Consider the following 25431-nt stretch of genomic DNA (forward strand, 5'->3'; position numbering starts at 1 on the left):
TGGCCTTTGGAATCTTCCTTCTTCATCTTTTTGTAAATTAGGATGGTACTTGGCCACGCCAGGTTTCTGGACCCTCTCCTGCTCATCACAGTTGCTCAGAATTGCCAGCTATGGGCTGGCACCTTCATCTGAAAGCAGCATCTGGGGGGTCATTTTTTAGGTTGGGAAATGTGAATTCATTCAGAGCATTGAGGTGGTCTCTTGCCATCTTACCTCATTTGAATGATGTAAAGATCATTCTCTTTCACAGAGAAGTTAAGAGCACAATGGCCATTGGGGCATTTTCCTTTCTCTGTACCATGTGTTACATGTTCCTCCTGGCTGTCCTGTTGGCTGGGGCTGAGTCTTCCTTGGTATGGGTGTCTGCTTTCCTGGCCAAGGAGTGAGGCATGAGCATCTTTGGGAGATGGTAGACAGTTAACAAAATACCATTATTACAGGCAGTAGATTTATCCTGTCCACATTCTCTTTGTACCCAGGAGAGCTTAAGAAACTCGCTTTGTTGTCTTGGAAGATTTTTGTTAGATATTATTATAGACATATGTAGATATATCCATTCTGAGCTATAATCTTCCTACACTATTCTTAAAGGTTTTTGCCTTCTTGTGTGTGTATGTATATATATATATATATGTGTGTGTGTATGCTTGTTTGCATCTCTTCCACACGTTCTTTTAAAGTCTGAGCTCACTAGAGAGCTCCCTATGTGTCCACATTAGCCTTTTTAGATACCTTCTTTTTTTCCTGAAGACCAAGGATTTAGAGCTTGGTAGGAACTTGGGGATCACGTTGTCTAGTCTCTTCATTTTACAGAGAAGAAAACTGAAGTCTAGTGAGGATGAGTGAATTGTTTAAGGACACACACAGAGTAAGTGGTAGCCAGGATTTGAACTTTGCTCTTGACTCCCAATTTAATGCTTTCCCACTGTATCATCCTGCCTCTTTGTTGACAGCATCATTCTTATTATTTTTGAATGTCCCTTGACCATATAGAGCCAACTCCCCTTTTAGCATCTCAGATGGTGGATTCATTCCTATTTTTGCTCTGAACTTTTAAAATTTGCTTTCTTGAGATCTTGTGTCCACATATGACTACATCCAGCATTCTTCTCTTTGGCCATCATAAACTCTAAGGTAAAATGTCCATTACCCCTCAAGACTTCTGATGTTTCTACTTAATGAACCAGTTCCTTATTGGTGATGATAATTAGGCTCATAGTAGTAATTCCTTTTGCTACTTCCTCTAGTTTCTGAGAGATAAAATTGTAAGAAAGATACATCAAGAATCTGTCATATCCTCTCTACTATATTTTGTATTTTATTAGGTTCAACAGTCCTTTATTGAATTTTACATTCCAGGCCCTGTGCTCAATACTAGGGATACAAAATCAACAATGAATCCATCCCTACCTTCAATGGACTCACATTCTACCAGACATGTTTCTCCTAAACAGTCCATGTGGTTGTATTATCAGCCTCATGTTAAAGGATGAGGACCTGTTAGCCAAGAAAATCAAGTCAAATCTAAAACAAAAAAAGGGCCAAGTGTGGAATAGCTCACCCTTGGGTTTGCAATGGAAATGAGGAGCTGCAGACATCTCCAGATTCATGCTGTCCTGCCCTTTGGAATTATCCAAGAAATTTTGTTGGGAGCACAGTCATATGGACTGAGTAATTCCAAATGCCTTCCACAATTATGCAGCTTAAAATAATTTTCTCTTTTATTTACTCATAAACGCTGTTGCTTGGCTTTCTCAGAAAGTAATTTGGGGCAGTTGAGAAGTCACCTTTCTCTTCAGAAGAAATGCAGAGCCTAACCAGCATGATTTCTTCATAGCTGGCAGGTAGAAGACCTGAAGGTTCACCTTCAGCATGTGGGACAAGGGCACTGAATGCACCAGAACTCAGTCCACCAGCTGTCAGGTCTGGATTCACAAAAAGGAAAAGCAACAGAAAGAGCCAGCGGGCCCCTGTGACTTGGTCACTGTCTGCAGAGAGATGTACCATGGCAAATGCAAAGGTCCTTTTCCTGATGGAAGAAATGAGCAGTGACTCGGCTGGTTATCTTCTTTCCCAAGTCCAGCATCCTACTCTTCCAGGCCACAGCATCCAGGAGGTGAAAAGAAGGATTTGGATTGGTTTTGCCAAAGAAAATCTTGAACACCAAAGGAATCTAGCTTTTTGAAATGGCCCGAATGTGGATGTGAAGTCAGGTTTCCAAGACTGGTGGGACATTTTCTATGGATCTCTGAACACTTTCTTCCCCACTCCAGCTTCCCTGTTAGGTCCATGGACATTGTCTGCATCTGGGGATTCTCCCAGGGAGTATGGAGGCTGAGCTGTGGAGACAGCACAATAACAGGAGGCATTCTGTTCTTCCCATTGAAAGAGCACTGAACTTGGACCATGGCACCTGAGCGCAAATCTTGGCTCTGCCAAACACAACCTGGCAAACCACTTAACTACACTGGGCCTCAGTTTCCTCTTCTGTAAAATGAATTGGTCTAGGGGTGGGGAACCTGCAGTCTCAAGGGCCTCTAGGTCCTCAAGCGGGGCCCAAACTTCACAGAACAAATCCCCTTAATAACAGGATTTGTTCTGCAAAACTTGCACTTAGTCAAAAGGCTGCACCCAAGACCAGGGGTCTAGACTCTAGACAGCCGCTGAGGTCCCTTCAGACCTCAGTCCACGATTCTGTGCACAATGCCCTGTTTAATAAACTGAATCAGACATAACCCTCATCTCCTAGAGTGTATAATATGTGACCGGGAGGCATCAGCATCTCCGCAGTCCTGGGTGAAGCTGCCTTTGCTTCGTCCTGACAAGCCGAAGGACTCCTCAGGCCGTGGGCCCAGCATGAGGAGCGCGTGGGCCGCCTCCTAGACAACGGTCAGACGAGGGTGCAGGGGTGCTGGCAGCCAGAGGCCCCGTGATGGGCACTTGGAAGATCAGATTTGTCTGGCTCAGCTGCCCTGGCCCTGCCAACGCGCCTGGAGATGCTGCTTCGACGAAAGGGCAGCTAAAATATTCCAGAAATCACTCATGAACAGATGGGGGCCGTGGCAGGAGGGCACCATCTCCTGCTAGGCTGGAGGACTTCACTGTCTGCTTTTTTCTTCTCCTTTTTTGCTCTTCAAGGGAAAATTAGTCAAGCGGAGATGGCCTTTTTCAAAGACAAAGATACTGATTTACATTCACAAGTCTGCTCACACCGCCTGCGGCAGCCCCCAAACATCACTGTGGTCATCTGGAGGCTGGCAGGTTGTAGCAGCCTTGTTTTGTCTCTGCCTGATTCTCCCAGAACTGCGCAGTGGACAGAGCGCCCGGCCTGGAGTCTGGAAGACTCATCTTCCCGAGTTCAAACGTGGCCTCCGACGCAGACTAGCTGTGTGACCCTGGGCAAGTCACTTAACCCTGATTGCCTCAGTTTCCTCATCTGTCAAGTGAGTGGGAGAAGGAATGGCAAACCTCGCCAGTATCTTTGCCAAGAAAACCCCCCATGGGGTCACAATGTCGGACTCGACCCAACAACAGTGATTAAGGGCTACTGGAGGAGAGCACGAGTCTCCAGTTATCCCTCGGGCCCTGGGTACCTCGGCTCGGGTCACAGGTGGGAAGGACAAACAATGTCTAGAGAAGCCCGGAGCTTTGCATTTGCACCCTCTTCTGACTGAGCCACAAACACCTTCCCAGACTAATAGTCTGGCGATCAGACTATTCTGGAAATCCCCTTGGGGCCACAGTGCTTAGTGAGGGGATGGCCCCAGAACTAGGAGGGGACGGGGTTTAGAGGAGAACCTGAGGTCCCTGGAGCCTCCCAGGTGTGCGGGGGGGCGGGGCGTGGACAGTGACGTAGAAGAGCATCACCTGTCACCTCTCTTTGCCTCGACCTTGGATCCTCCGATACCCCAAGGCAAGGATTCCGGGCAGCTTCTGGAGAGAACCTCCAGTGCGAGGACCCCCACCAGCTAAAACTCAGTTCTAGAGCCTTCCCTGAGCCCCAGAGAGCCGAGTCCTCGGCCGAGGGAGCGCCCGGGGTGGGGCTGAAGCCACGTCTCCCTGACACGGAGGTCAGCTCTCTAACCGCTTGGGCATCCTGCCTGTCCAAGGTTGCCCAGTGAGCCTTGGTGTCTGTGTCCTCTCCAGACGACAAAATGATCTCCTTGGTACAAGACGACAAAGGGGAAAAGCGCTGCTTCCTCTCCCTGGGGAAGGGGCCACCCACTCACGAAGCTTTCGCATGCCACTCCTCCCCTTTGCTCCCTCCGGCTGAACTGTCCTGCTCGTCACACTCCTATTCTTTGTAGAGGACGACTCATGACTCATCTCCAGCCTTCGTGCCTTTGAATCAGCTGTGCCCCATGACAGGACTGCCCTCTCTTCTCACCTCTGTCTCTCGGGCTCAGCTCAGGTACAGGAGGCCTCCCTCCTCAGTTGACCTTATATTTACTTACCTATCAGCCCCCAGCAGAATGGAAGCTCCCTGGGGGCAGTGACTATTTTTGTTAGCATGGTGTCTCCAGGGCTTAGTGAATGTCTCACACTTAGTCTGTTCTTAATAACTCTTGTCTAAATTGAATTAAACTGAATTAGATGGAACTATTTTAAATGGGTCACAGGCCCCACAGGGCCCAGCATGCCTTGGGCTGGGGCTCTCTTTGGGTCTGCAAACAAGAAAATCTGGCAGCCTGACTGGAGGAGCCTTCCCCCCCCATCTGTTTTTCTCAGTTGCTTTTGCTGGTCTGGCCTTGACACTTTCACTCAGGCACTTGGGAGCAAAAGCAATTTGAAAGCCACGTTCCCAGCAGGAGGGGCCTCAGCAGCCCTGAAAGCCTGTCCACAGCTCTGCATTCCTGAATCCTGGAAGCTGCTAATCCCCAATTCAAGGAAAAAAACCATGCTGGAGCTGACATCCTTCCCAAGACCTCCTGCTTAAGCCTGCCAGCTGGTCGAGTTGGGAGAGAAGAAATGAGAGAGGGCAGGGTCTTAGGCAGAGGACCTGTCTGTGACTCCTGGTAGGGGCCTGAGTCCTCCCTCCAGGTCCCCAGCCCCCAGGGAGTTATTGAGGACATCATCCATGTCCCAGGAGTCACTCTGACAGCCCCATTCCTGGAGCACCAGGGCAACATTGAGGGGGTCTGGAGGGCTCCTGGCAAGCTCAACTCCCTCCCTTTACAGATGAGTAAATTGAGGCTGAGAGAGGCAGTGATGCTTACCCACCACCCCACAGCCAGTAAGTATCTGAGGCAGGGGCTCTGATTTCAGATTCTGTTGGGTGGGCTGTCCCCAGCACTTCTCTGGGGCTCCTCACATTTCCCAGTTGTGTGAGACCAAGGCAGAGCTCGCCCAGAGCTACCTAAGAGATGGAAGAGCCCTTAGAGGCAACCCGTCCCACCCACACCTGAATAAGATCCCCTTCTGCACCATCTGGCTTCTGCTTGAGTGCCCCTGCGAGTTCTCAGTCACTCCCTACCTCCTGAGAGAGACAGCCACTGGCTTTGGCACAGCTGGGAGTGTCTGGAAGTTTTTCCTGACCCTACGCCCAAATGTACCATCCTGCCCTAAGGGACCCAACAGCTCACAGAATCTGCCAGTGAGAGGGAAACTTGGCAGCCCACACAGACTCCCTTCTCCAGCACTGGCCCATTGTGGCCACTGCTTTTGGTCAGTCCTGGTCTTGGGGATGTGATGTGATGAATCCTTCCTCCCACAACCTGCAGGGGAGGAAGGGAGAGGAGCCTCAGGGGGAAGCAGGCAAATGGGGGCTCCGAGACCCTTCAGAAAGTAAGCCCATCTGGCCGGCACATTGGGGGAGTTCTGCTGACCACTTTGTGTGGCAGTGTGGGTGCAATTATCCAGGATGCTGCAAGTGTGGAAAGCTGGTCATGAATCCTCTGGGACCTGCCACCAATAACATTATTCTCATTAATGCCCCTAAACACCTGCCAGTTCAGAATGACTCACCAGCCAGGGTCAGAGAGACAATCCCTACTCAAGCAGAGAGCTCCCCAAAGCCATCTTCCAATCTTTCCCTTCTCCTGGAGAGAGTGACATGTAAAATCCAGACATCTCTTGTAACCTCAGGGCTCCTACTGCCCCGCTGCTTCAGCTTTGATGACTCAGAATTGATGCAAGGACCTTCCCTGACCTCAGCCCATCATCTCACCGGTCTGGCATCTCTGTGGGCATGAGCAGGGCTGGTGCCCCTAGAGCTTCTATTGACAGAAAGAGGCAATGCCAGCCAAGGTTCCAGCCTTCCAATTTTACGTCTATTGTCAATTTTTTTCGAAGACCATGAGACAAATCTGGCAGGCCTAGGCCTCTCCATGAACTGGAGCTGGGATTAAAGAAAGATAAGGATCCTGACCACCAGTGATTCAGAACAGATCAGTGATTATCACAAAGACTGAAATGACATTGCTATCACTGCCATGGTCAATGATGTCATGGCCATGGTCAATGATGTCACTGCCATGGTCAATGATGTCATGGCCATGGTCAATGATGTTACTGCCATGGTCAATGATGTCACTGTTATGGTCGTTGATGTCACTGCCATGGTCAATGATGTCATGGCTAGCGTCAATGATGTCACTGCCATGGCCAATGCCATGGTCAGCTTTGCTGCTCCTTGACTAATTAGGTGAGACTTTGTTTGAGTTTGACCCCAAGAGGTAATCATTATACATGACATTTACATAACCCTTTCAAGTTTGCGAAGCACTTTAGTATTCAATCAATCCAGAAGCATTTCTTAAGCATCCACTCTGTGCAGGCTCTGTAAGGCACTGGGAGCACAAAGGCAGAAAGCAAATCCTGAAAAGGGCTGACATTCATTCTCTCATTTAATCCTTTTCTAAAAAATCAAAATGTTTCTCAATGAATGAAAATCCCCTTCCTCTCCTCCCTATGTCTTTTCCACCCAAGGAAGAAAAAAAACCAAAAGCCTAGCCACAAACATGAATAGCCAAGAGGAACAAAAACTGTTGAAAGGACACATCTCAGTCTGTCTCCCGTGTGTGCGCAGTCCTGCTCCCAGGAGAGAGGTGCATTTTCATTGTGCGTCTCCTGGAGCGGGGCAGTTGCTGTGTTGACACATGTTGCCAGGGCCCCCAAGCAGTTTGTCTTTCTGACATCCTTGTTGTTGTACAGATTGTCCTCTTGGCTCTGTTCACTTCATCCTGCTTCACTTCTACACGGCTCCCCAGGTTTCTCGGAAACCATCCTTTTCATCATTTCTTAAGACACGACCGTATTCTATCGCCTTCATGTGCTGTAATTGGTTCGGCCAGCCCCCAATCGATGGATGCCCTACTGTTTGAAAGTCTCTGCCACGACAAAAGGAGTTGCTATAAATATTTTTGTACACATGAGCCCGTTTCTCATTTAGTCTTTCAGCAGCTGTGTGAGGCAGGTGCTATGATTACCAGCTTTTTACATTCTAGGAAAACCGAAGCTCTGTGAGTGTGTGACCACAGACAGAAGTGTCAGAGAAGGGACTGGAAGCCAGGTCTTAGGATCATAGATGCAGAGATGGAAGGTTTTGAGAGCTCAGTCCAGCTCCCCTGTTTTATAGTTGCAGAAACAGAGGCACAGAGAGGCTGTGACTTGCAGTAGGTACCTGAGGTGGGATTTGAATCCAGATCTTGGTGACTCCAAGTCTAGAGCCTTATCCTCCAGTATTCTTGGTTCTTGGTTCCTACCATTCCTCAGCAGCCCTCCCATCTGTCAGCTGTTCATAGGTGGGGCCGGGGGGGGGGAACGAATGCTACTCCAATAACTGCTAATGTTGAATATTTGCACTGGGCCTGACAAAGACAGCAGGACGTGGACAGCACCTGCTCTCCAGGAACGGTCACTGCTGTGCCTCAGAGAGAGCCAGGTGGTGCCTGATCCAGCTCCTGGATCCCCCAAAAGGCCAAGGGAGCTGGACTTGGGATAACAAAAGGAGAAGAGGATGGCCAAAGGGGGCCCTTGTCTCTTTCCTGGAATAAGCATCCCGGCCCTCCCCAGGTGGGAAGAGTCTTTGGGGGCTTCTATCTGGAGGTGACCTTGGAGTTCTGGATTTGGGAACCTGAGAGCTATAAACATAGGCTCAGTTCCATGGTCCAGGGACCCGCCAGCTGGATCAGGCTTCCATCGATATTGATAAATGATAGCCTTTGGGTGGCTTCAGCACTCAGCCCATCTCCATAGTTTGTTACTGCTCTGAAGTCAGCTCCCAGGGGTTCCCATCCATCCTCTAGAGGCCTCACTGAATCGCAGCCCCAGCTTCGCGGCATGGGTTACATAGAGGCAGAGGCCATCAGGCAAAGCCTAGATGATCCCTTGTGTTATGAGCAGATTCTTTTCAGCCGCAGTCCCTTTCAGCTCTGAGACTCTTTGAGGATGAAAAATCAGAAAATGGCAGATCAGGGGACATTGAAGAGAAGGCTCAGGAGGACAGGAGATGTGTCTGCAGGCATTGGAAAAGCTGCATTGTGAGGAGGGTCTGCAGATCTGGGAGGAAACCATCCAGAGAGAGGAAACAAGGAAGGCGAAGGGTCCTGAGTCCCGGTCACGGGAGGCTTGTTTGAAGGCACTGGGAGGGCTCAGCCTGGAGGCCATGTGTCCTCTTGGCTTCCAGTCTCTGAAGGGCTGTTGTTGGGGAAGCCATGGGAGCTAACGGTAGAGGCCACTGACCTCCTCAGGAGGGCTGGCCCAGAGTGGAAGGGACGGGGTGTAGAGGTGGCCATCCCTGCTCCCCTGGGCTCTTCACACCAGGCCTGGATGGCCACTTGGTAGGGAGCCTGCACGCTGGGCTGAGGGAGGGCTCGCTCCCGAGCCGTGGGGAGCTGAGAAAGTCAGGAGACGAGCTTTCCTTTGACTCTTTCTGCACAAACAAGTTTGTTTTGGTTCACAAAAAGGATTCAGGGCAAGCTGAGGCACGCCTGACCGGCGACAGTATTTTTGCAGGGAGATGTTAAAAGGTCTCAAGACCCTCATCCATGGAGTCAACCCTTTTCCTGAGGATGTGTCAGAGGATGGGAGTGAGATTTGTACAGTGGGGGATGGCATGGGGTCTGCCCTGTTGAGGGGTACCCTGCACCACTGAGCTCATAGACCCATTGGGAGCTGAATGATCCATACCAACAATAACTATGACAGCGGTAATAAGATGACCCCTTTCTCTAGCAACCAGGGGGTGCCATAATGCACAGAGCGCTGGGCGTGGAGTCAGGAAGACCTGAGTTCAAATCTGGTGTTTGCCTCAGTCTCCTCATCTGTAAAATGAGCTGGAGAAGGAAATGACAAAGCACAATAGTACCTTTGCCAAGGAAACCCCAAATGGAGTCATGGAGAGTTGGACATGACTGAACAATGATGATTGACAAAATGTAAATATTCTGCTTTCCAGATGAAGAAACAGAAGAGGCTTGCCTGCCCCTAGGGCCCAAGGGTGAGAAGTGCAGGAACCAGGACCTGCCCCTGGGTCTCCGGAGTCCAGGCCCAGGGCTTGGGCCCCAGGAGGGACTGGTTTTTGCCTCTTGTATCCCCAGCACTTAGCACAGCACCCGGCACGTAGTAGGCTCTTCATAAATGTTTATTGATCGATTGGCGGGGATGGGCAGCAGGAGGAGTGTGTCTCCAGGCCCCAGGTCACCAGGATGCACAGAGGAGGAGACCGGCAGCCTGATGGCTAACCACTTCAGATGGTACTTACCACAGACATGTGCTCTGCTGTCAGCCACTCCGGGGGTATGTGGAAATGGGCCGCGGCGGAGTCCCCCAGCACAATGAGACCCTTGGCTTCTGAACCTAGGAAGGACAGTTTATTCGTGTTAGCTCTGTGCTCTCGGTAGGTGGGGTCTCCAGACTGGGCAGCAGGAAAGCTCCCCAGTGCAGCCAGGGCACAGTGGGGCCACGGCCCCTTTCTGCAGCCGGGAGAGATTTATGATCTGGAACCCAAAAGGAGATTTTTCTGCCCCACTCCGACAAAACAAACATAGGGGTGTATGGCCTGGGAGCAGGGTGGTACAATGAATCCAGGTCAGAGGACCTGGGTTCAAATTCACCTCTGGTGTGACCTTGGACAATTCACTGAATTTCCCTGGGCTTCATTTCCTTCCTCTATAAAATAAGAGAATGAACTAGACTGTCTGAGGCCCTTCCAGCTCCAGAGCTGGGATCCAGTCCTCTGGGTGTGTGGTGGGCCCTCTCCTACAGATGGCTGCCCATCCTCGTGATTGAGGATGGCTTTCTCACATCGCAGTCACTGTCCATGATTGGAGGGGCCCTTGGTGGTCACCTGGTCTGGTCCTGCCCCTTTCCTTCATACAGGAGGAAACCAAGTTCACCTGAACCCAGAATTCTGTCCCACCGCTCAGCTGTTTGAGAAAGAAGGGCCCCTTTCTGTGGGGGCAGATGTCTAGGCATCACACTCTCCTGGGGCATTTTCTGGGCACAGCTATCCCTGCAATGACTTGAATTATGCAAGGGAAATCTGCCTATTCTGGCTTCGGGATGAGGGAGGGGGCCCTGCAGGCCTCTAAGGCCTTCCTTAGCTGTCTGGAATAGCATTCTTTGCACAATTTAATTTGATTTAATTTAATTTTCTCCTGCTCCTTTTAACCCTGGGACCTGGTGCTGTCCTAGGGAGGGCACTAGGGGGCTGATAGGCCAGGAGCCCTGGCATCATGTCTGATCTGACTTTGGGTGACCTTGGAGAGGCTGACAGCCCCTTGGGGACAAGGAAGGATGTGCCCAGGAAATGTAGATCTACACACCTGGGCTAGGGACCATCCTCACTGTAGGCCACATTCTTGCCAGTTGAAATGTAGTCCATTGAGGGACTTGGCCATGGATTGGCTGAAGCTCTGCCCTGTTCCGGGCTTTCTTCTTTTCTCTGGACACCTTCTCTCTGACCTCATCAGTTCCCACAGATTCAATTATCTTCTCTATGGCCTACACTTCCCAGCTTTCCAGCCCTCGGGTCTAGCCTGGGTTCCCAGCTTACATCACAACTGCCTGCCTGACATTGCCACCAGGACTTTCCCTAGGCTGCCCAAGGGCAAAGCTGAGCTTATTATCTTCTGAACCCTGTCCTTGATTTTGCCAAAGGTGCTGCCCCGCCTCCAGAAACCCCCGGATTGTGACCTTGAGGTCATCCTCCATTTCCCCCTCCCCTGCCCCAATCCAATATGGCACCACTTCTGGTCAGTTTCCCCTTGGCAGTCTCTCCTTGATCCCCATGGTCTGCTCAGACAAGCAATGTTCTATTTCAGGGCCTCGTCACCTCTTGTGCGTACCATGGCAGGAGCCTCCAGGCTCCCCCTTCACCACTCCACCCTACACCCCATCACCAAAGCCATCCTCCTCAAGCACACTTCTGACCATGGTGCTCCCTGGCTCCCGAAGCCTCTTCAGCCCCTTCTCACCTCTAGAATGAGCACAGGCTCTTCTGTTTGGCGCTCAAAAGCCTTCTGGGTTGGGCTGCAGATGATCTTTCCAGAATGGTTGTAGATGACACCCCTTCGGTAGTACCCACCACCCACTGCTCACCACTGTGCACTTGAGGTAAAACGGCTTTTTGGCTGTTCCTTCTGGATGACACCTTGTCTCCCTGACCTAACTTGGCTCAGGCTGTGGCTCCCAAGCTAGGCATCCTCTCCATCTTCCACTGTCCCTCAGGAATTCCTAACTCCCTGAGGCTGAGTTTAAGTACCCTCTCCTTCAATTCCCTTCCCTTCCTGATTCACACAATTAATGCCCACCCCTTCACCTGGCATTTAGTTTGTACATGCAGCATGCCTCATTGGGGTTGCATCACAGAGGGGCCCTTTCCCTCACTTCAGAGCAGGCACAGATACCCTCTGTTTCCTACTGGCCAGAGTGACACTTTTAATTGGCTGCTGAACTGGACGTCTGATACACTTCAAGGAAATCCCTGCCCTCATGTTCTTCTTCCTTCAGACTTCGAGGTCCCCAGCATGTCTTCCCTGAATTGTTTCCTTCAGCAACCCCAAGTGGGTTTGGCCTCATCTACCTATGCTCTTGAAGCTGGATGCCAGCAGTGCCCAAAGTGATGAGGAAGAGCTCTCCTCTCTCCCACTCTTTCCAGCTCCTCCCTGCCCTTCACGCATCCCAACAGGCTTTGGGACTGAGGTTACATAAGGTATTAGAGAGAGAGGTGTACCTTCACAGAATTTTTTCTCATACGGGATGCCGTCCTTCGGATCTATGCCCTGTCAAGGAAGAAATCAAGAGATCAGGAGATACTTGTGAATTGATGAAACAAAATAAATACTTTTCAAATGGCAGATTAATAAGCATGAAATACCCAAATAAAGTATAGTAGTATCACACCATGACACATTTGTATCCATGTTCAGATATGGGTCAGATCAGATCTAACTGTACAGACCTGATATAACAGTTAGCATACAAAATAATCTTGTCCATCAGTGTTAGGGTAGGGATTGAGTCAATCAACTAACCCCATCCCACTTAAAGATGCTGTCAAAATAGTTACCAGGTAAAAGTCTCCTCAGATATAATCAATCAGAATTGTGAACTAGGTATGAACGTGTCCGAGGCATCTCTGTTGAATGAGTCTTTCATTCAGAGTCTTTATATAGAAAAAATACTTGATCCATTTAGAAATCCTTGAAACCCACTGGATTTCTGTGACTGGAGTCGTTTGGCACAGGAAGTGTATTTCAACTGGGTGAGACTTGGCCACACTGGTTGGGCTTTGTATAAAATAGCAAGCTAATTCAGAAGCTCAGCAGTTGAGGAGAACCCTGGGCAGGGGAGGGAGAGAAGTGTTCCCATCAACCCCTGAGAAGGAACGACTTTGGTGGGGGGAGAGTAGAAAAGCCCCTCACCTCTCAGTCTCCTTCCCTCCCCCCCCCACTCTTGGCCAGAGACATCTTTGTGAACTTTGGGAGGTCAGAGGATTTGGAACTTCTCAGTGGTGCCCTGGCAGCGTACTCGACCAGCAGTAGCTGGTGACCATGTCTGCTACGAGAGCCAAGGACAAACTGGACACTCCAAGACAAAGATAGCTTCAGGATTTTGTAAAGAACTCAGCAGAAGTCTACACTACACCTGAGGAGAGCTCCATGAGCACTCTTCAAAGGGAAAAAAGACTTTAGTGACCAAAAGTCATTAGTTACCCTTTTGCTATGTGTGCTGTTTAAGCATGAGCCCATCTTCCTCTAGAAAAATGGGTCATAGATTTACTTGGGGAGAGGGCAAGAAGGATATTTGTACCAACTGTTTTTACTATATCATCCCAGTAAATACCCCTTCTAATTAAGCTAATTAAGTCTGGCTAACCCATGCACATCAGCTGATGATCATGCGGTGGCAGAGGCACATAAGGGGGCTCGAGTTATAGCATTAGAAAATAACTCCTAACCCTTCAGGGCTGGGCTCAGAGCCCTGAGGGGAGGAGGCGACACCCACTCCTATTTCTACTGCTAGATCCGGTGGCTATCTCAGGTGGGGGTTGGGAGCTTAGCTCCAGAAAAGGTGCCACATGAGCATTAGAAAGAAAGTTTCCAGTGAGGGGAGCAGAGGAAAAGTAACAAATAGATGTGGCTGCCAAAGGAGCTCTTTGTTGAACTCAGCTCTCTAGAGAGCTCATACAAAAGTATAGATAGAGGCAGATCACAAAGGAACAGCACAAGAGTCTGGATTGACCCTGGACCAGTATTTTCAGGGAGACCCAGGGCCAGAATGACCATTGGCTGGTGAACAATGCTAAGCACAAGTAACTGCTGGTTTACCACCAATAAGCTCAAGGTACCATCACTGTGTAGACAGATTGGTGAGTTATTAGCAGATGACAGAAAAAGAATGTCTAATATTTTATTTTTTTTCTTTCCTTCTTCACCAAGGAGAACAAATTTCCTATTTGAAAAAGTGGTGGGAAGGAAGATATTAAAACCCAAGATAGGAGAGCATTTTTTGAGCAACTGTTCATTGTCCAGGCCCAAAGGAACTGCACACCAGGATACAACACATGGCCACTGCCATTGGCCATTCCTGAGAGATGGTGAAGAATGGGCAGAGTGCCAGGAGGCCAGAGCTGGGAAAGTGTTGTCCTGAGTGGGAAGGCGGACTTGGTGAATTGCTGCCTGGTGAGGTTGGTGTTGGTCTCTGGCTGAGCTTTGGAATGTATCGGTCAGCTGAATGCAAGCTCCTCGAAATCCGGGATTGACTGTTTCACTTCTGCCTTTTTATCCCATGTGCTTGGCATGGCATATCATGTGTGTTTAGTAATTACTTGTTGAATTGAAATTACTTAGAGAAGAAAGCTCTCAGGCTCAGGACTGGAAGGAACCTTAGGCGCTCTCATTTTACAGATGAGGAACCTGAGGCCTAGAGAAGATCAATGGCTTGTCCAGGATCACGCGGGTGTTTAAAGGGCAGGGCTGGCGCTCAAACCCTAGAAGGCCAGTGTCCTTCCTACTGCACCACACTGCCTCTTTTCAGGGGCCCCGGGGGAGCCAGCCTGCATTAAGAATAAATCAGATGTAATTCCAACCAACTTCCTTGTTGCGCAGATATGTTGCTTGGTAGATCAGGCGAATGCCATCGTTTCAAGGAATTATTACTTTAGCAAGATGTTTGGCATCTTTTATGATTCGGGCTAACCCCTGAGGGCAGTCATCTGATAAGTGCCCAGTAGATAATGTTGCTGTTTGAATATCTCTGCCCAAAGAGTGCTGATTCATTTATTAATGTCCCTCTGGAGGAGATCTCTGAAGTCCTGCTGAAGGGCTTGGTAATAGGATTAGGCCTTTCTATCAACCCCTGAGGTAGAGAGATGGAAGAAGTCAACAAATGAGCCAATGGCTTTGTGGTGGGAGGCAGAGGGATGGTGGCAGCAGCTGGGTTTATTTTAGGCCAGAGGAGAACTGAGTATGTGGGAGGGAGGCACTGAAAGCAGACTGCTGGTGGCTGTGAACACAGACTGTCCCCACTATGTGCCTAGACCTGTGAGTCCAGAGCCCTGGGTACACATTCACACCGTGTATGCATCCAGGTCTTCTTGAGCATTCTGGCTCCTTCTAGCTTTCTGTCCAATAACCTGTTGGGAAGGCTTGGGTGGCCAGCTGTGGACCCTAGAGGAGAGTGTGGTGCTTGGCTGTGGGTAGGCTGGCTGGGATGCAGGACTGTGAAAAACAGGGCTAAGGGAGCTGAGGCAGCAGGGCATTTGTCCAGCCATTAGAGCACTGGAATTCCATGCCTCAATCACTTACTTCCTCTTTGGTTTGCTGATAACTTATGGAAAGGAAATGGGGCATAAAAACCTCCTTCCATGCAAATTTACACTGAGCCTTTAATTCAATGACAAACCCAAGAAGCAATGATTACATGAGTACCTACTGTGTGCCAAGCATGGGGAAGCAAGGACAAAAATGAAGGTGCCCTCAAGGAGCTTCCATTCCACTTTAGCCATGTCAGAACTGAGGGAGCCATCCCCATGCCCCTCCTGCCCAGGTGGCTGTTCTGCCTTCAGTAGTCTACAGCTTGCTCCTCCAGAGTCCCAGAAGAGAGGGTCCTCACATGACCTCACTTTGTCCAATTAGCAGAGCCATCTCCCAGCTTCCAGCTCCTCTCTCTACTCCACAGATGCCAAATACCTAGACATTGCTACAGCACAGGTCCGATCCATCATGGTGCCTCTTCTCAGGAAACTTCAGTGACTCTATGTTGCCTCCAGGAGAAAATGTCAACTTCTTCATTTGAACCTCCAAACCGATAATCCTGGGGCTCCAACATATCTTTGTAGACTTCACCTTTCCATTACTTCCTCTCCTGTACTCTATACTTTCCAGCCAAGCTGCTTGGTCTCCATGTTAACATTCCATCTACCGCTTCCAGGGCTTTGCACAGGCTGTTCCCGACGTGCCTGGAAGGCTCTCCTCACTTCTGTCTCTTGAGACTCCCAGTTCTTTTTCAGGCTCAGTCCAAGTGCTACTTGTCCATATTCTCCAGCTTGTTGGTGTTGCCCTGAAATCATTTTGATTTTGTTTGCTGTTTCACTCGCGCGTTGACTTCTCTGTCATGTTGTTTTCCCCTCACTAAACAGCAATTTGAGGGCAGGGATCGCTTCATTCTTTGTCCTGGAATCCCCAGAGCTTAGCACAGTGCTTGGCACGTGAAAACATCCTGAATTGAATTGGCCAGTGCAGAGAACAAGGCTCTTTGTAAGGGATGGCAAATTCAGAAGGGAGGTCAGGATCACATTTCTGTGACTTACCCAAATGCCATTACAGTTGGAATCCTGTTGTGCATCCCAGTTTTCTGGGCTGAAGAGGAAAAACAAAATAGATACTTATTACCCAAAAGGGTGGTGTCGCTGAAGGAAAATCGAGACTTTCCCCAAAGAAATAGGCCCTATTAGCTTTTGTTTTTTTAACATAAATATTTATGGAAGCTGTGGACCACTGACACCCGCCACATGGCACATACACATGGTCCTGACTCTGAATACCAGATGGATGATGTGAGTGGTGGCGTGGCCAGCCCAGTAATTCCAGCTGCCTTTGTGATTGATGCCAATGACTACCACGAGTCACTTATGTTCTGAAGACCTCTGCCTCTGCTCTCTGCGGACATGATACACAGAACAGCCATGTGTTAGTCTGCTAATGTTGGCTGGATCTACAGCTCCCTTGAAGTGGCCCATATAGGACTCCATAATGTCTGGTCAATTTAAAAGAAATAACTCAACTGGCTGGACTCTGGGAAAATCACTTAACCTCTCTGTACCTCAATGTCCTTATCTCTAAAATGAGGGCAATGGACTGAAGGGTTCCTCAGGTCCATCCCAGCTCTCAATCTACGTTTGAGAGCCAGGCAGACACAGCCCAGTTAAAGCCAAATGCCACGTCTCCTTGTTCTGGTGAACTCGATAGAGACTGGATGGACTGAGCCATCTGCGCTCTTTCTCAGGGCCAGGTGGCTGCCCTTCTAGGCCCCACGGCAGATGCTGCACCTAAGGACAACTGAACTGAACTCTAAAGCCCAAATCCCTTCAGTGACGTAAGTAACTAATTTGTGCAGTTGCCTTTCCCCTTGAGTGGATGCACATTGGGCCCTTCTTGCTACAAATGAGACTGAATGAGTGGGCTGGGAGCTTGGAAGGAGTCCACCTTTGTATGAGATAATTTTCAAAAACCTCTGGGCAATTGGGAATGTTACCGTCGGCCTGGGTAGATGTTCCTGTTTCTGTCATTGCAGTCTCGTCCTCTCCAGTAAAAGCCTCTCAAAGTCTGAAACATCAGAGATGATTCTGGTGACTTTTCCATTATTTGAGGTCAGGGTCATCCTAGATCTCAAAGTGCTCAGATGTCGTTGCCTCCTAGGCACAGAGTGGAGGGGCTAAAAGGGACCTCAGAGGCTTCTAGTCCAACGTGGACCTGAACAAGGACCTGTCAGTGAAAGTTACTTTCTGGACAACCCAGCCCTTTCTGTGATGGATCACATACCTAGGCAGGCTTTCCTGACATTGACATGGAGCCTGCCTTCTGGCCGCTTCCCCCCACCCCACTGCTCCTAGTGCTGCTCATGGCATTCCTTCAGAAGGCACTTTCACCCAGCTGTCCTGGCCCCCTGAGCCTTCTCTTCTCCAAAATAATCACCCCTAGGTCCTGCAACTGAAACTAACAGGGCTTAGGTTCAAGGCTACTGGCCATCTTGGTACAGCTCCTTTGAGTTTTCTCTCTCTGAGTCAAAGCCAGCCCAGTTCTAGCCAAATTCACTGTAATGGGAGTCATGTGGGGTAGAACCGCATGGCATCAGGTATTGGGGTCTACACCACATCTTTCTCCTGAGGTCTTCAATAGCTTCATATTCCACCGTAATACAATCTAGTTCCAAGACCATTTATTACCATTTTACCATTACTCCTTCAAGGAGGCTGCTCGAGTCAAACAACAGAGCCATTTAGTGAAAAAGGACATTGAATGGTGATTGGATCATTGAAGGAGTCAGCAGCAGTGAGGGGCAAAGGGCAAAGCCAATCCAAGCTGACTTAGCAGGTGGCCTTGCCATCTTGCTATTCTAAGACATTGGCAAGATGGAAATGAGGTGACCTTTGGACATTTGCTCCTCCATCCCCTGTGAAGCATGCTAAATGATCTTGGCTAATTTTTAAAGTTAGAATTGTTTTGAGAATTATTGAAAGTTTCATGAGATCTTTTAAAAATACTGGGATTCTGTCTTCTTTATGGGCATTTGTGCCACAATATGAAGGAGAGGACTGAGGGCTGGACTCGAGGTCAAATACTACCTCTGTCACTTATGATCCTGGATTTCATCTCCCTGTACCTCAGTTTTCTCATCTGGAAAATGGGGACAGTATCTGTTGTACTGACTGACCTCAGATGGTTGTTTAGGTATTTGCAAATGGTTTTATACTCCTCTTAAAATGCTTTATAAATGCCAGTTGTGATGATGAAAGCACCTAGTAGATATTTACCAAATGTTGGTGATGGGACTGACCAGCTGATGTGCAGACCATCTTAAAAGAGCATAGATCCCCCAATCCACCTCACATTTAAAATACAGTAAATCCCATCTGTTCTAAGGAGAGGGGATTTGCGCAAAGGAAGAGACATTCTGAGAAAACATCTAGCGGGCAGCGGCATCCTCGTACTCACAGGGAAAATGCTGAACTTGTCCCCATCTGTGTCTTCAAAGGGCAGGGTCGTGCTGAGAACGCTAGGAATCAACAAGAGGAGAGCCTTGTCAGGATCCCGAAAGGCAGCTCCAGGCCTGGTCACAACTAAAGCCATCAATGGCTGGGAATGGAAAGCTGATGCTCCCCATTTTATGGGACCCGAGAGGCTTATTATAAAACCCACGAAACCAGGAGTGATGCGCAGGCGTGCTCCCCTGCTCCCCCGCTCCCACCACGAGCTGCGTCTTTTCTCCCCTGCCCCCCAGAATAAGGTTTCCCTCCTGTCTCTGTCTCTCTGTCACTGTCTCTGTCTCTCTTTGCCTCCCCTCTCTCCTGTCACACACACACACACACACACACACACACACACACACACACACACACTCCACCCCTTTTGGCTTAGCCAACTCCTTCACCACCTGCTCTTGAAATCAGAGCAGTTTCATTTGTGCTTTCATTGGACAGAATTCAGTCTCTTCAGCTGAGCACCCCAAGACATTTCATCATCAGTAGGAACTCCTTCAGATGGCTTCCTCTGACGTAGCCTGGAGGCAATCCAGGGGGGAGCAGCATAACTCCCTATTCATTGGCTGAGCCAAGACTCCAGACCACAAGGGTGGGGCAGCTAGGGCTGCAGTGTTTAGTGCTGGACTTGAAGACACAAAGCCCTGAGTTCGAAGTCTGCCTCAGGCACTTATGATCTACGTGACCCTGGACAAGTCACTTAATCTCTGCCTACCTCAGTTTCCTCACCTGTAAAAGTGAGGATAATAATGGTACCTAGCTCACAAAGTCTACTGTGAGGATCAGAGGAGATAACATCTCAGCAATACTTAGAGTGACACAGAAATGCAATGGCAGCAGCAGCTCTTCCCCTCAGAACCCGTTCCCCTTCCGAGCTTCTTGATGGTGATGGTGATGATGATGATGGTGATGATGATGGTGATGACAGCAGCAGCTAATGTTCGTGTAGTGCTTACTATGTGCCAGGTGCTTTATAATTATTATCTCATTTAATCCCCACAGCAATCATGGGAGGGCATTGAGGTAGGGCAGTGGATAGAGCAGTGGCCTTGGAACCACCTTCCTGAATTCAAATCTGGCCTTAGGACACTTACTAGCTGTGTGACCCTGGGCAAGTCACTTAACCCTTTTTGCTTCATTTCTTCATCTGTAAAATGGAGAAGAAAGTGGCAAACCACTTCAGTATCTCTGCCAAGAAAACCCCAAATGGGGTCACAAAGAGTAGGACATGACTAGGAAAACACAAAAACACAAATGGCTGAACAACAAAAACAATCATGATCATCCCCATTTTATAGATGAGGAAAGTGAGGCAAAAAGAAGTTAAATGACGAAAGGTCACATTTGAACTCATGTCTTCCTGACCACAAGTCTGGAGCTCTATACACTGGGCCACCTACCTGCCCTGTACCCATGATTGTCAAGTCTCACCACCATTGCAGCTGTTCCTGAGAGCCCCGCCTGCCTTTGGAAGCTTTGACTGAGGAGATAGATCGGTGAGGCGCCAGGGAAGGGAGGACAGTGTGGGCAGATAGACATTTCCTTGAGTACACCTCAAGGTTCCTTTTCCTTTGCCCTTGAAAGACCTCCTGGGTGAGCTTTAGGACACAGAAGGAAGGAGATTGAAAAAGAGACATGTATGTTGTATCCACCTGGACATTGGTCAGGAGTGGGCAGCCACTGCACGAACTCTGACGGTTTGGGCTTGAATGAAAGTGGAAGTTGAGATCCAGTCCCAGATTTCAGATGTGGCATAAGCTCCTCCCCCACCCCGTCCCCCTGATCCCTCAGGACTACACGAGTCTGAGCTGGGATGGGGAGGGCATCAATCTGAGCTAGGGTGGAGTGCAGTAGGGGTCACTCCAAGCTAGGGTGGGCCAATTCGGCTTCATTGGAGAAGAGTCAGGTCTGGAGCAAAGATGGATCTTAGGGCTTGGAATCAGCACTTTTGAGAATCCTGGCTGCTGGTTAGATGGAAGAAGGACAAACTGTCCTGTGATCACAGTGAAGTGAGATGTAACAGGAATTAGACGAGATGAAACATCCAGGGTTTCTCACACCTTTAAGCATTACAGAAGCATTAGCTTTTCCTCTTCCTGGGTTTTTTTTTCCCATCCCAGCTGATATCGATGATTGCATTAGGATGTAAGCTCATTGCAAGAAGGGATCATTTTATTCTTTGGGCTTGTATCACTGGGGCCTAGCATGGTGTCTGGCACATAGTAGGAACTTTATTGATGCTTGTTGATTGACTTATTGATAAAGGAGTGACCACTGAAAAGTCCCAAGGCTGTTCATGAATGGGAAGAGAGATGATCTCGCTTATTGGCCAGTAATTAATGTGGCATTCCTGTGGGCTTCTAGAAAGAGGGACAGCTAGCCTAATGTGGCTCTTTCCTGGTTCTCCTCCTGCCTCTCTGACCTCTCCTTGGTCTCCTTTGCTGTCTCATCGATATTGTGTGTCCCCTAAAGTTTTGCCTATGCAGAGGTCATGCAGCCCTCCCGAGTGTCTGGCAAAGGAAAGCTTCAGTTTGCCTCATGAACATACAGAAGTATGCCCCCCCCCCCATATACACACGCTCTAGACTGAACAGGGATGGGTCCGGTCCTTAGACAGACCCTCTTCATGTGCCATGTCCGGGTCCTACCCCATCCCCAACACACATGTTGTAAGCTGCATCCACATTGGGCACTTGGAGAGGGTAATACCTGTTGATTATGGATGGCTTTTTTTCCCTTGCCTGACCCTGTTGCCCAGAAAGGGTGCAGCATTTCTCATGCTAGGCTGAACAGGTCATCACCAATTCAGCACCACGTTTAAAGACATGGTTTTTAAAAGACTTTGAAACAGATGAGCGTGTTTTAAGCCCTCAGATGAGCTGGTCCCCTGGCTGATGTTCAACTTGGTAGCCAACTAGCTCAGCTTAACCCCTTTTCTGGTTTGGAGGATGATGAAGGCCACCCTTGACCGACACGGTCCCTTCCCAAGCTCGCTGCAAACCAGACGAGCGTGGGCTGGGGGGAGATTCCATGAACTGGAATCTGTTTCTGGGTCTAAGTCGCTGTGGGACCGGGGGGTGGGCTAGACATCCCCACTCTCTGGGCATATCTCCCCCTCTGTAAAACAAGGGGGGTTGAGTGGAATGATCCTGAAGGTTCCTTTGACCCTGAATGACGCTAGGGAAAAGACCCCAAAAGCCAGAACTGAAAATGAGTCACACACAGGGGCTCAGGAAGGTAGAGATGCATACTTACTATTCAATTTTCTGACAGATCTTGGCCAAAGCAGGGATTGAACAGATCCCCTTCATGCCGCCAGGGCTAGTCTAGAAGGAGAGGAGGATCGGTTAGGTCCTGGCTGGCTGTGAGCTGCTGGCAAGGACCCAGGTGGCATTTCCCCCTGACTTTAAGGCTGCCCACAACCTGGCCCTACTGCCCCACCTGTCTCAGGCTGCTGTCCTCAATGTCCCCTAATATTTCAGGCACATTCAGCCTATGGATTTTCTCCTACTTGTCTCTGTCAACAAGGAAGGCCAGCCCCCATCCTCTGATCTGAGCCTAATCTTCCTCATTCTTCAAGGCTCCTAGCATCTCCCCAGAATCTACCCCGAGCTGCTCGGCCCCAGGAATCTCTGTGCACTGGTTTTCCAGATCCTGCCCCAGCTGCCTCACCCATGTTTCCCCATCCTGAACCCCTCTCCCCAACCTTCCTTTCTAATTTTCATCCTATAGTTCAGAGAATAGGGAGGAGAGGACAATCATGACCCATAGAAAGAACTTGGTAAAGATATGTAAATTTTTTATAATGTGTCTAATATAAAGCCAGCTTGCTTTATGGGTCACAAGAATAAATATCCAATCAGAGATCTGGCCCACCCCTTTCCAACGGGCATCGTAATTTCTGACGGTTGGGGGAGCAGGAGGAGGGTCAGTCATGGCTAGGCACCTGGTCCTTCCCTTGCCTGTCTCAAATGGTATTAGGCTAATATTCTATTGACCATATTATCTCAAATGGCTGGTATCCAAGGATATAACACTTTGGACAAAGATCATTTTCCTTCATCATTCTCAAGGGAAGCTTATTATCACCTGCTTAACTCATTTCCATCCAATACTAGTTACACTAATGACCACCATGAATGGTCATTAGTGAACTAAATCTTTATCAAAGTAAGCATTAAACAGAATGGGCCAAAGAATACACAAGAATAAATGGGGACTTCAGTTGAGTTAGGAGAAGGATCTTAGCTTACTAAAGCAGAGAGAAAATTATCTCACCGACAGTCTACTTTCAGCAGTCCCTACGATTGCAAGCTATGGAAGTCAAGGGACATGTTGGCAGCCAGCTCCCATGTGTCTGGGATTTCAGGGAGATCTCCTGTCTGCCATTCAAAAATCCAAGCTTGTCTCTCTCTGCGGTCTCCAAGTCCTCCAAATCCTTTCTCCACTCACACAGGCATGCTGTGTCCCAGCTCAGAATTCTCTCAGCCAGTCAGGAGTCATGTCCCCTTATCCATGCTAGCATGGTCACAGGGCTATCATCTCTCTCTCTGGTCCTATTAAGTACCAGATAATAGAGCCACATTATAATTATGCATCTACATTCCACATTCAGCTTTATAGGCCAGACCTACCCTTACTTTTAGCTGGAACCACATGTCTCCTGTCTAAAAATTACACGGGAGAGGAGGAAATAAAATCCATAAGGGCATTTGCCCAATGCTGCCAGAGATAGGGGGCCAGAGAGTTTAAATGCCTTGGCACCTGTACGCATAACACATGAGGCACTTTACAGACCCCACAATTTACCTGCAGATGAGGATTTGAATCAAGTCAATAAGCATTTATGAAACATCTAGAGTGAAAGAAGATAGAGTTCTGGGCCTTGAGTCAGGAAGCCCTGTGTTCAAATCTACCCTCAGATACTTACTAGCTCTGTGACCCTGGGCAAGTCACCCCCCCCATGTCTGCCTCAGTTTTCTCATCTGTAAATGGGGTAATAATAGCACCTCCAGGTTGTTCGAGGACCCAGTGAGATCACACCTAACAGCTCTTAGCCAACCTTAAAGCTACAGAAATGTGGCTGTTACTGATGCCAAGACGTTCTGAGGCTCTGGAGGTGACAGTCATCATACTTTTAGTCCCCATGGATTAAATTCAGGAACACCATGACAGGAGCATTGGTCTGAATGTGGGAGCTGTGGTGTTGCTGCTGCTGTCTAGAGAAGGCGAGCTGGCTTATTCCCAACAGGAAGAAGGGATGGGAGGGAAGACTACTAGCTCATGTCTGGCTGCCTTTGTGGGAGGGGCTTAGAGGCCACTGAGGAGGGAGGGCTGACAGCCAGTCCAGAGCCCTGGGGCTCTCCATGGCTCCATGGTACGTATATGGCCCCCGGGCATGGGCATGGGCATGGGCATGGGCAGCCCCAGGCTCAGGCCCAGCTCCAAAGTAGTCACTGTCTCAAAGGGAATTTGGAACACGAGGAAGATGAGGCCAACATGGAGACTCAGACCTTCTTGAGGGCAGCTTCCCCCTCCACTTCAGATTTCTCTTCAGCAGGGGATGCTCCCTGACCAAGGGATGGACTCTGGGGAGAGCTGAGGCCTTTCTCCTGCTCTCTCTCCAGGCTGAGCCTAAATCCTGCAGCAGGGATGTGGAAAGGTTTGGGGAAATGGTAAACTTATGTGGGGGTGGGCTATGGGCAGGGGCGACTATGCCTGGTTGGAATTTGCTCTTTAAAGCACAATGCAGCCCCAAGACCACAAACAACGTTTTAAGCCTTGAAGGGCCATACCGATATCAATTACCATTCTTTGTCCAAAATGGCCACCCCTAAACATGCGGGGAGGCCAGTAGCATAATTTACTACTGTTGTTGAATGGAATTAGAATAGATTTAGGGTTGAAAGGGCCATTGAGGTCATCTGGTCAAACCACCACCCTGCCCCCCTTTTATTTGTTCAGATGAGGACAATGAAGCTCAGAGTTAGGTGACTTGCCTAAAGTCTCACGGAGAGTGTTCCAGGTCCCCCAAATGCCACTGGTCACACGCAGTGAGTGACCCAGAGAGAAAAGAGAAGGTCATGCCCAGGGTTTGGCCAGAGCTCTGAAAGCCAGCTCTTCCCGGGCCCCTTGGCAGCTCAGGGGGCACAGCGGAGGAAGGGGCTGCTCACTGGTGTGAGCCCAGATGCTTACCAAGGCTGGTGAGTGCCGGACAGTCTTTCTGGCCCTGCTCAGTGCTCTGTTCAGGCCCTCCTGCAAAGGCAGAGTTAGGATCAGACAACAGTTATGGCTTCCCATACTTTCACAGTGTGTGTGTGTGTATGTGAGTGTGTGATGTCTGAGTATATGTGCGATGTGTGTGATTGTGTGTGATGTGTATGCATGTGTGAGTGTGTGATATGTGTGATTGTATGTGTGCACACCCACGTGTGCCTAGGGACTGTATGTATAGGGAAATAAGGGAGGTAGGTCCCAGGTTTTAAGAAGTGAGGAAGGCCCCTGAATGACTACGGGCACATCCTTCTTATGGTTTGGACCTAGGCCAGGGGGATGGCCAAGCACCCCTGCTCGGGCACAGGACTCTTGGCCACACGTTTAGAAAAATGTCCAGTGAACGTGTGGCCCTTTTGATCCCAAGCAGGAGAAAGCCTCCTGTGGAAAGGAAGGGAATGCGCCGTCACAGAACCTGAGAGCCTTAGTGCTGGAGGAGAGATCAGCAGCTGCCG

At 49.3% G+C, this 25431-nt stretch overlaps 1 protein-coding gene across 3 annotated transcripts in view; it reads right to left on the bottom strand.

The window, feature by feature from the left end:
- Positions 1 to 25431, bottom strand: part of AOAH (acyloxyacyl hydrolase) — a 116797-nt gene that overhangs the window by 41424 nt on the left and 49942 nt on the right. For all 3 annotated transcript variants that reach the window (XM_020964393.2, XM_020964396.2, XM_020964392.2), the window contains exons 6-12: positions 24899 to 24958; positions 21959 to 22029; positions 18660 to 18720; positions 17200 to 17270; positions 16256 to 16304; positions 12176 to 12224; positions 9704 to 9798 (exon numbers count right to left, since the gene is read on the bottom strand). In XM_020964393.2, the coding sequence (XP_020820052.1) occupies positions 9704 to 9798; positions 12176 to 12224; positions 16256 to 16304; positions 17200 to 17270; positions 18660 to 18720; positions 21959 to 22029; positions 24899 to 24958 (456 nt within the window). The remainder of the gene's footprint in view (positions 1 to 9703; positions 9799 to 12175; positions 12225 to 16255; positions 16305 to 17199; positions 17271 to 18659; positions 18721 to 21958; positions 22030 to 24898; positions 24959 to 25431) is intronic.

Source organism: Phascolarctos cinereus, unplaced genomic scaffold (genome assembly GCF_003287225.1).
Source record: "Phascolarctos cinereus isolate Bilbo 61053 unplaced genomic scaffold, phaCin_HiC Scaffold_4;HRSCAF=312, whole genome shotgun sequence".
NCBI classification, from domain to species: domain Eukaryota; kingdom Metazoa; phylum Chordata; class Mammalia; order Diprotodontia; family Phascolarctidae; genus Phascolarctos; species Phascolarctos cinereus.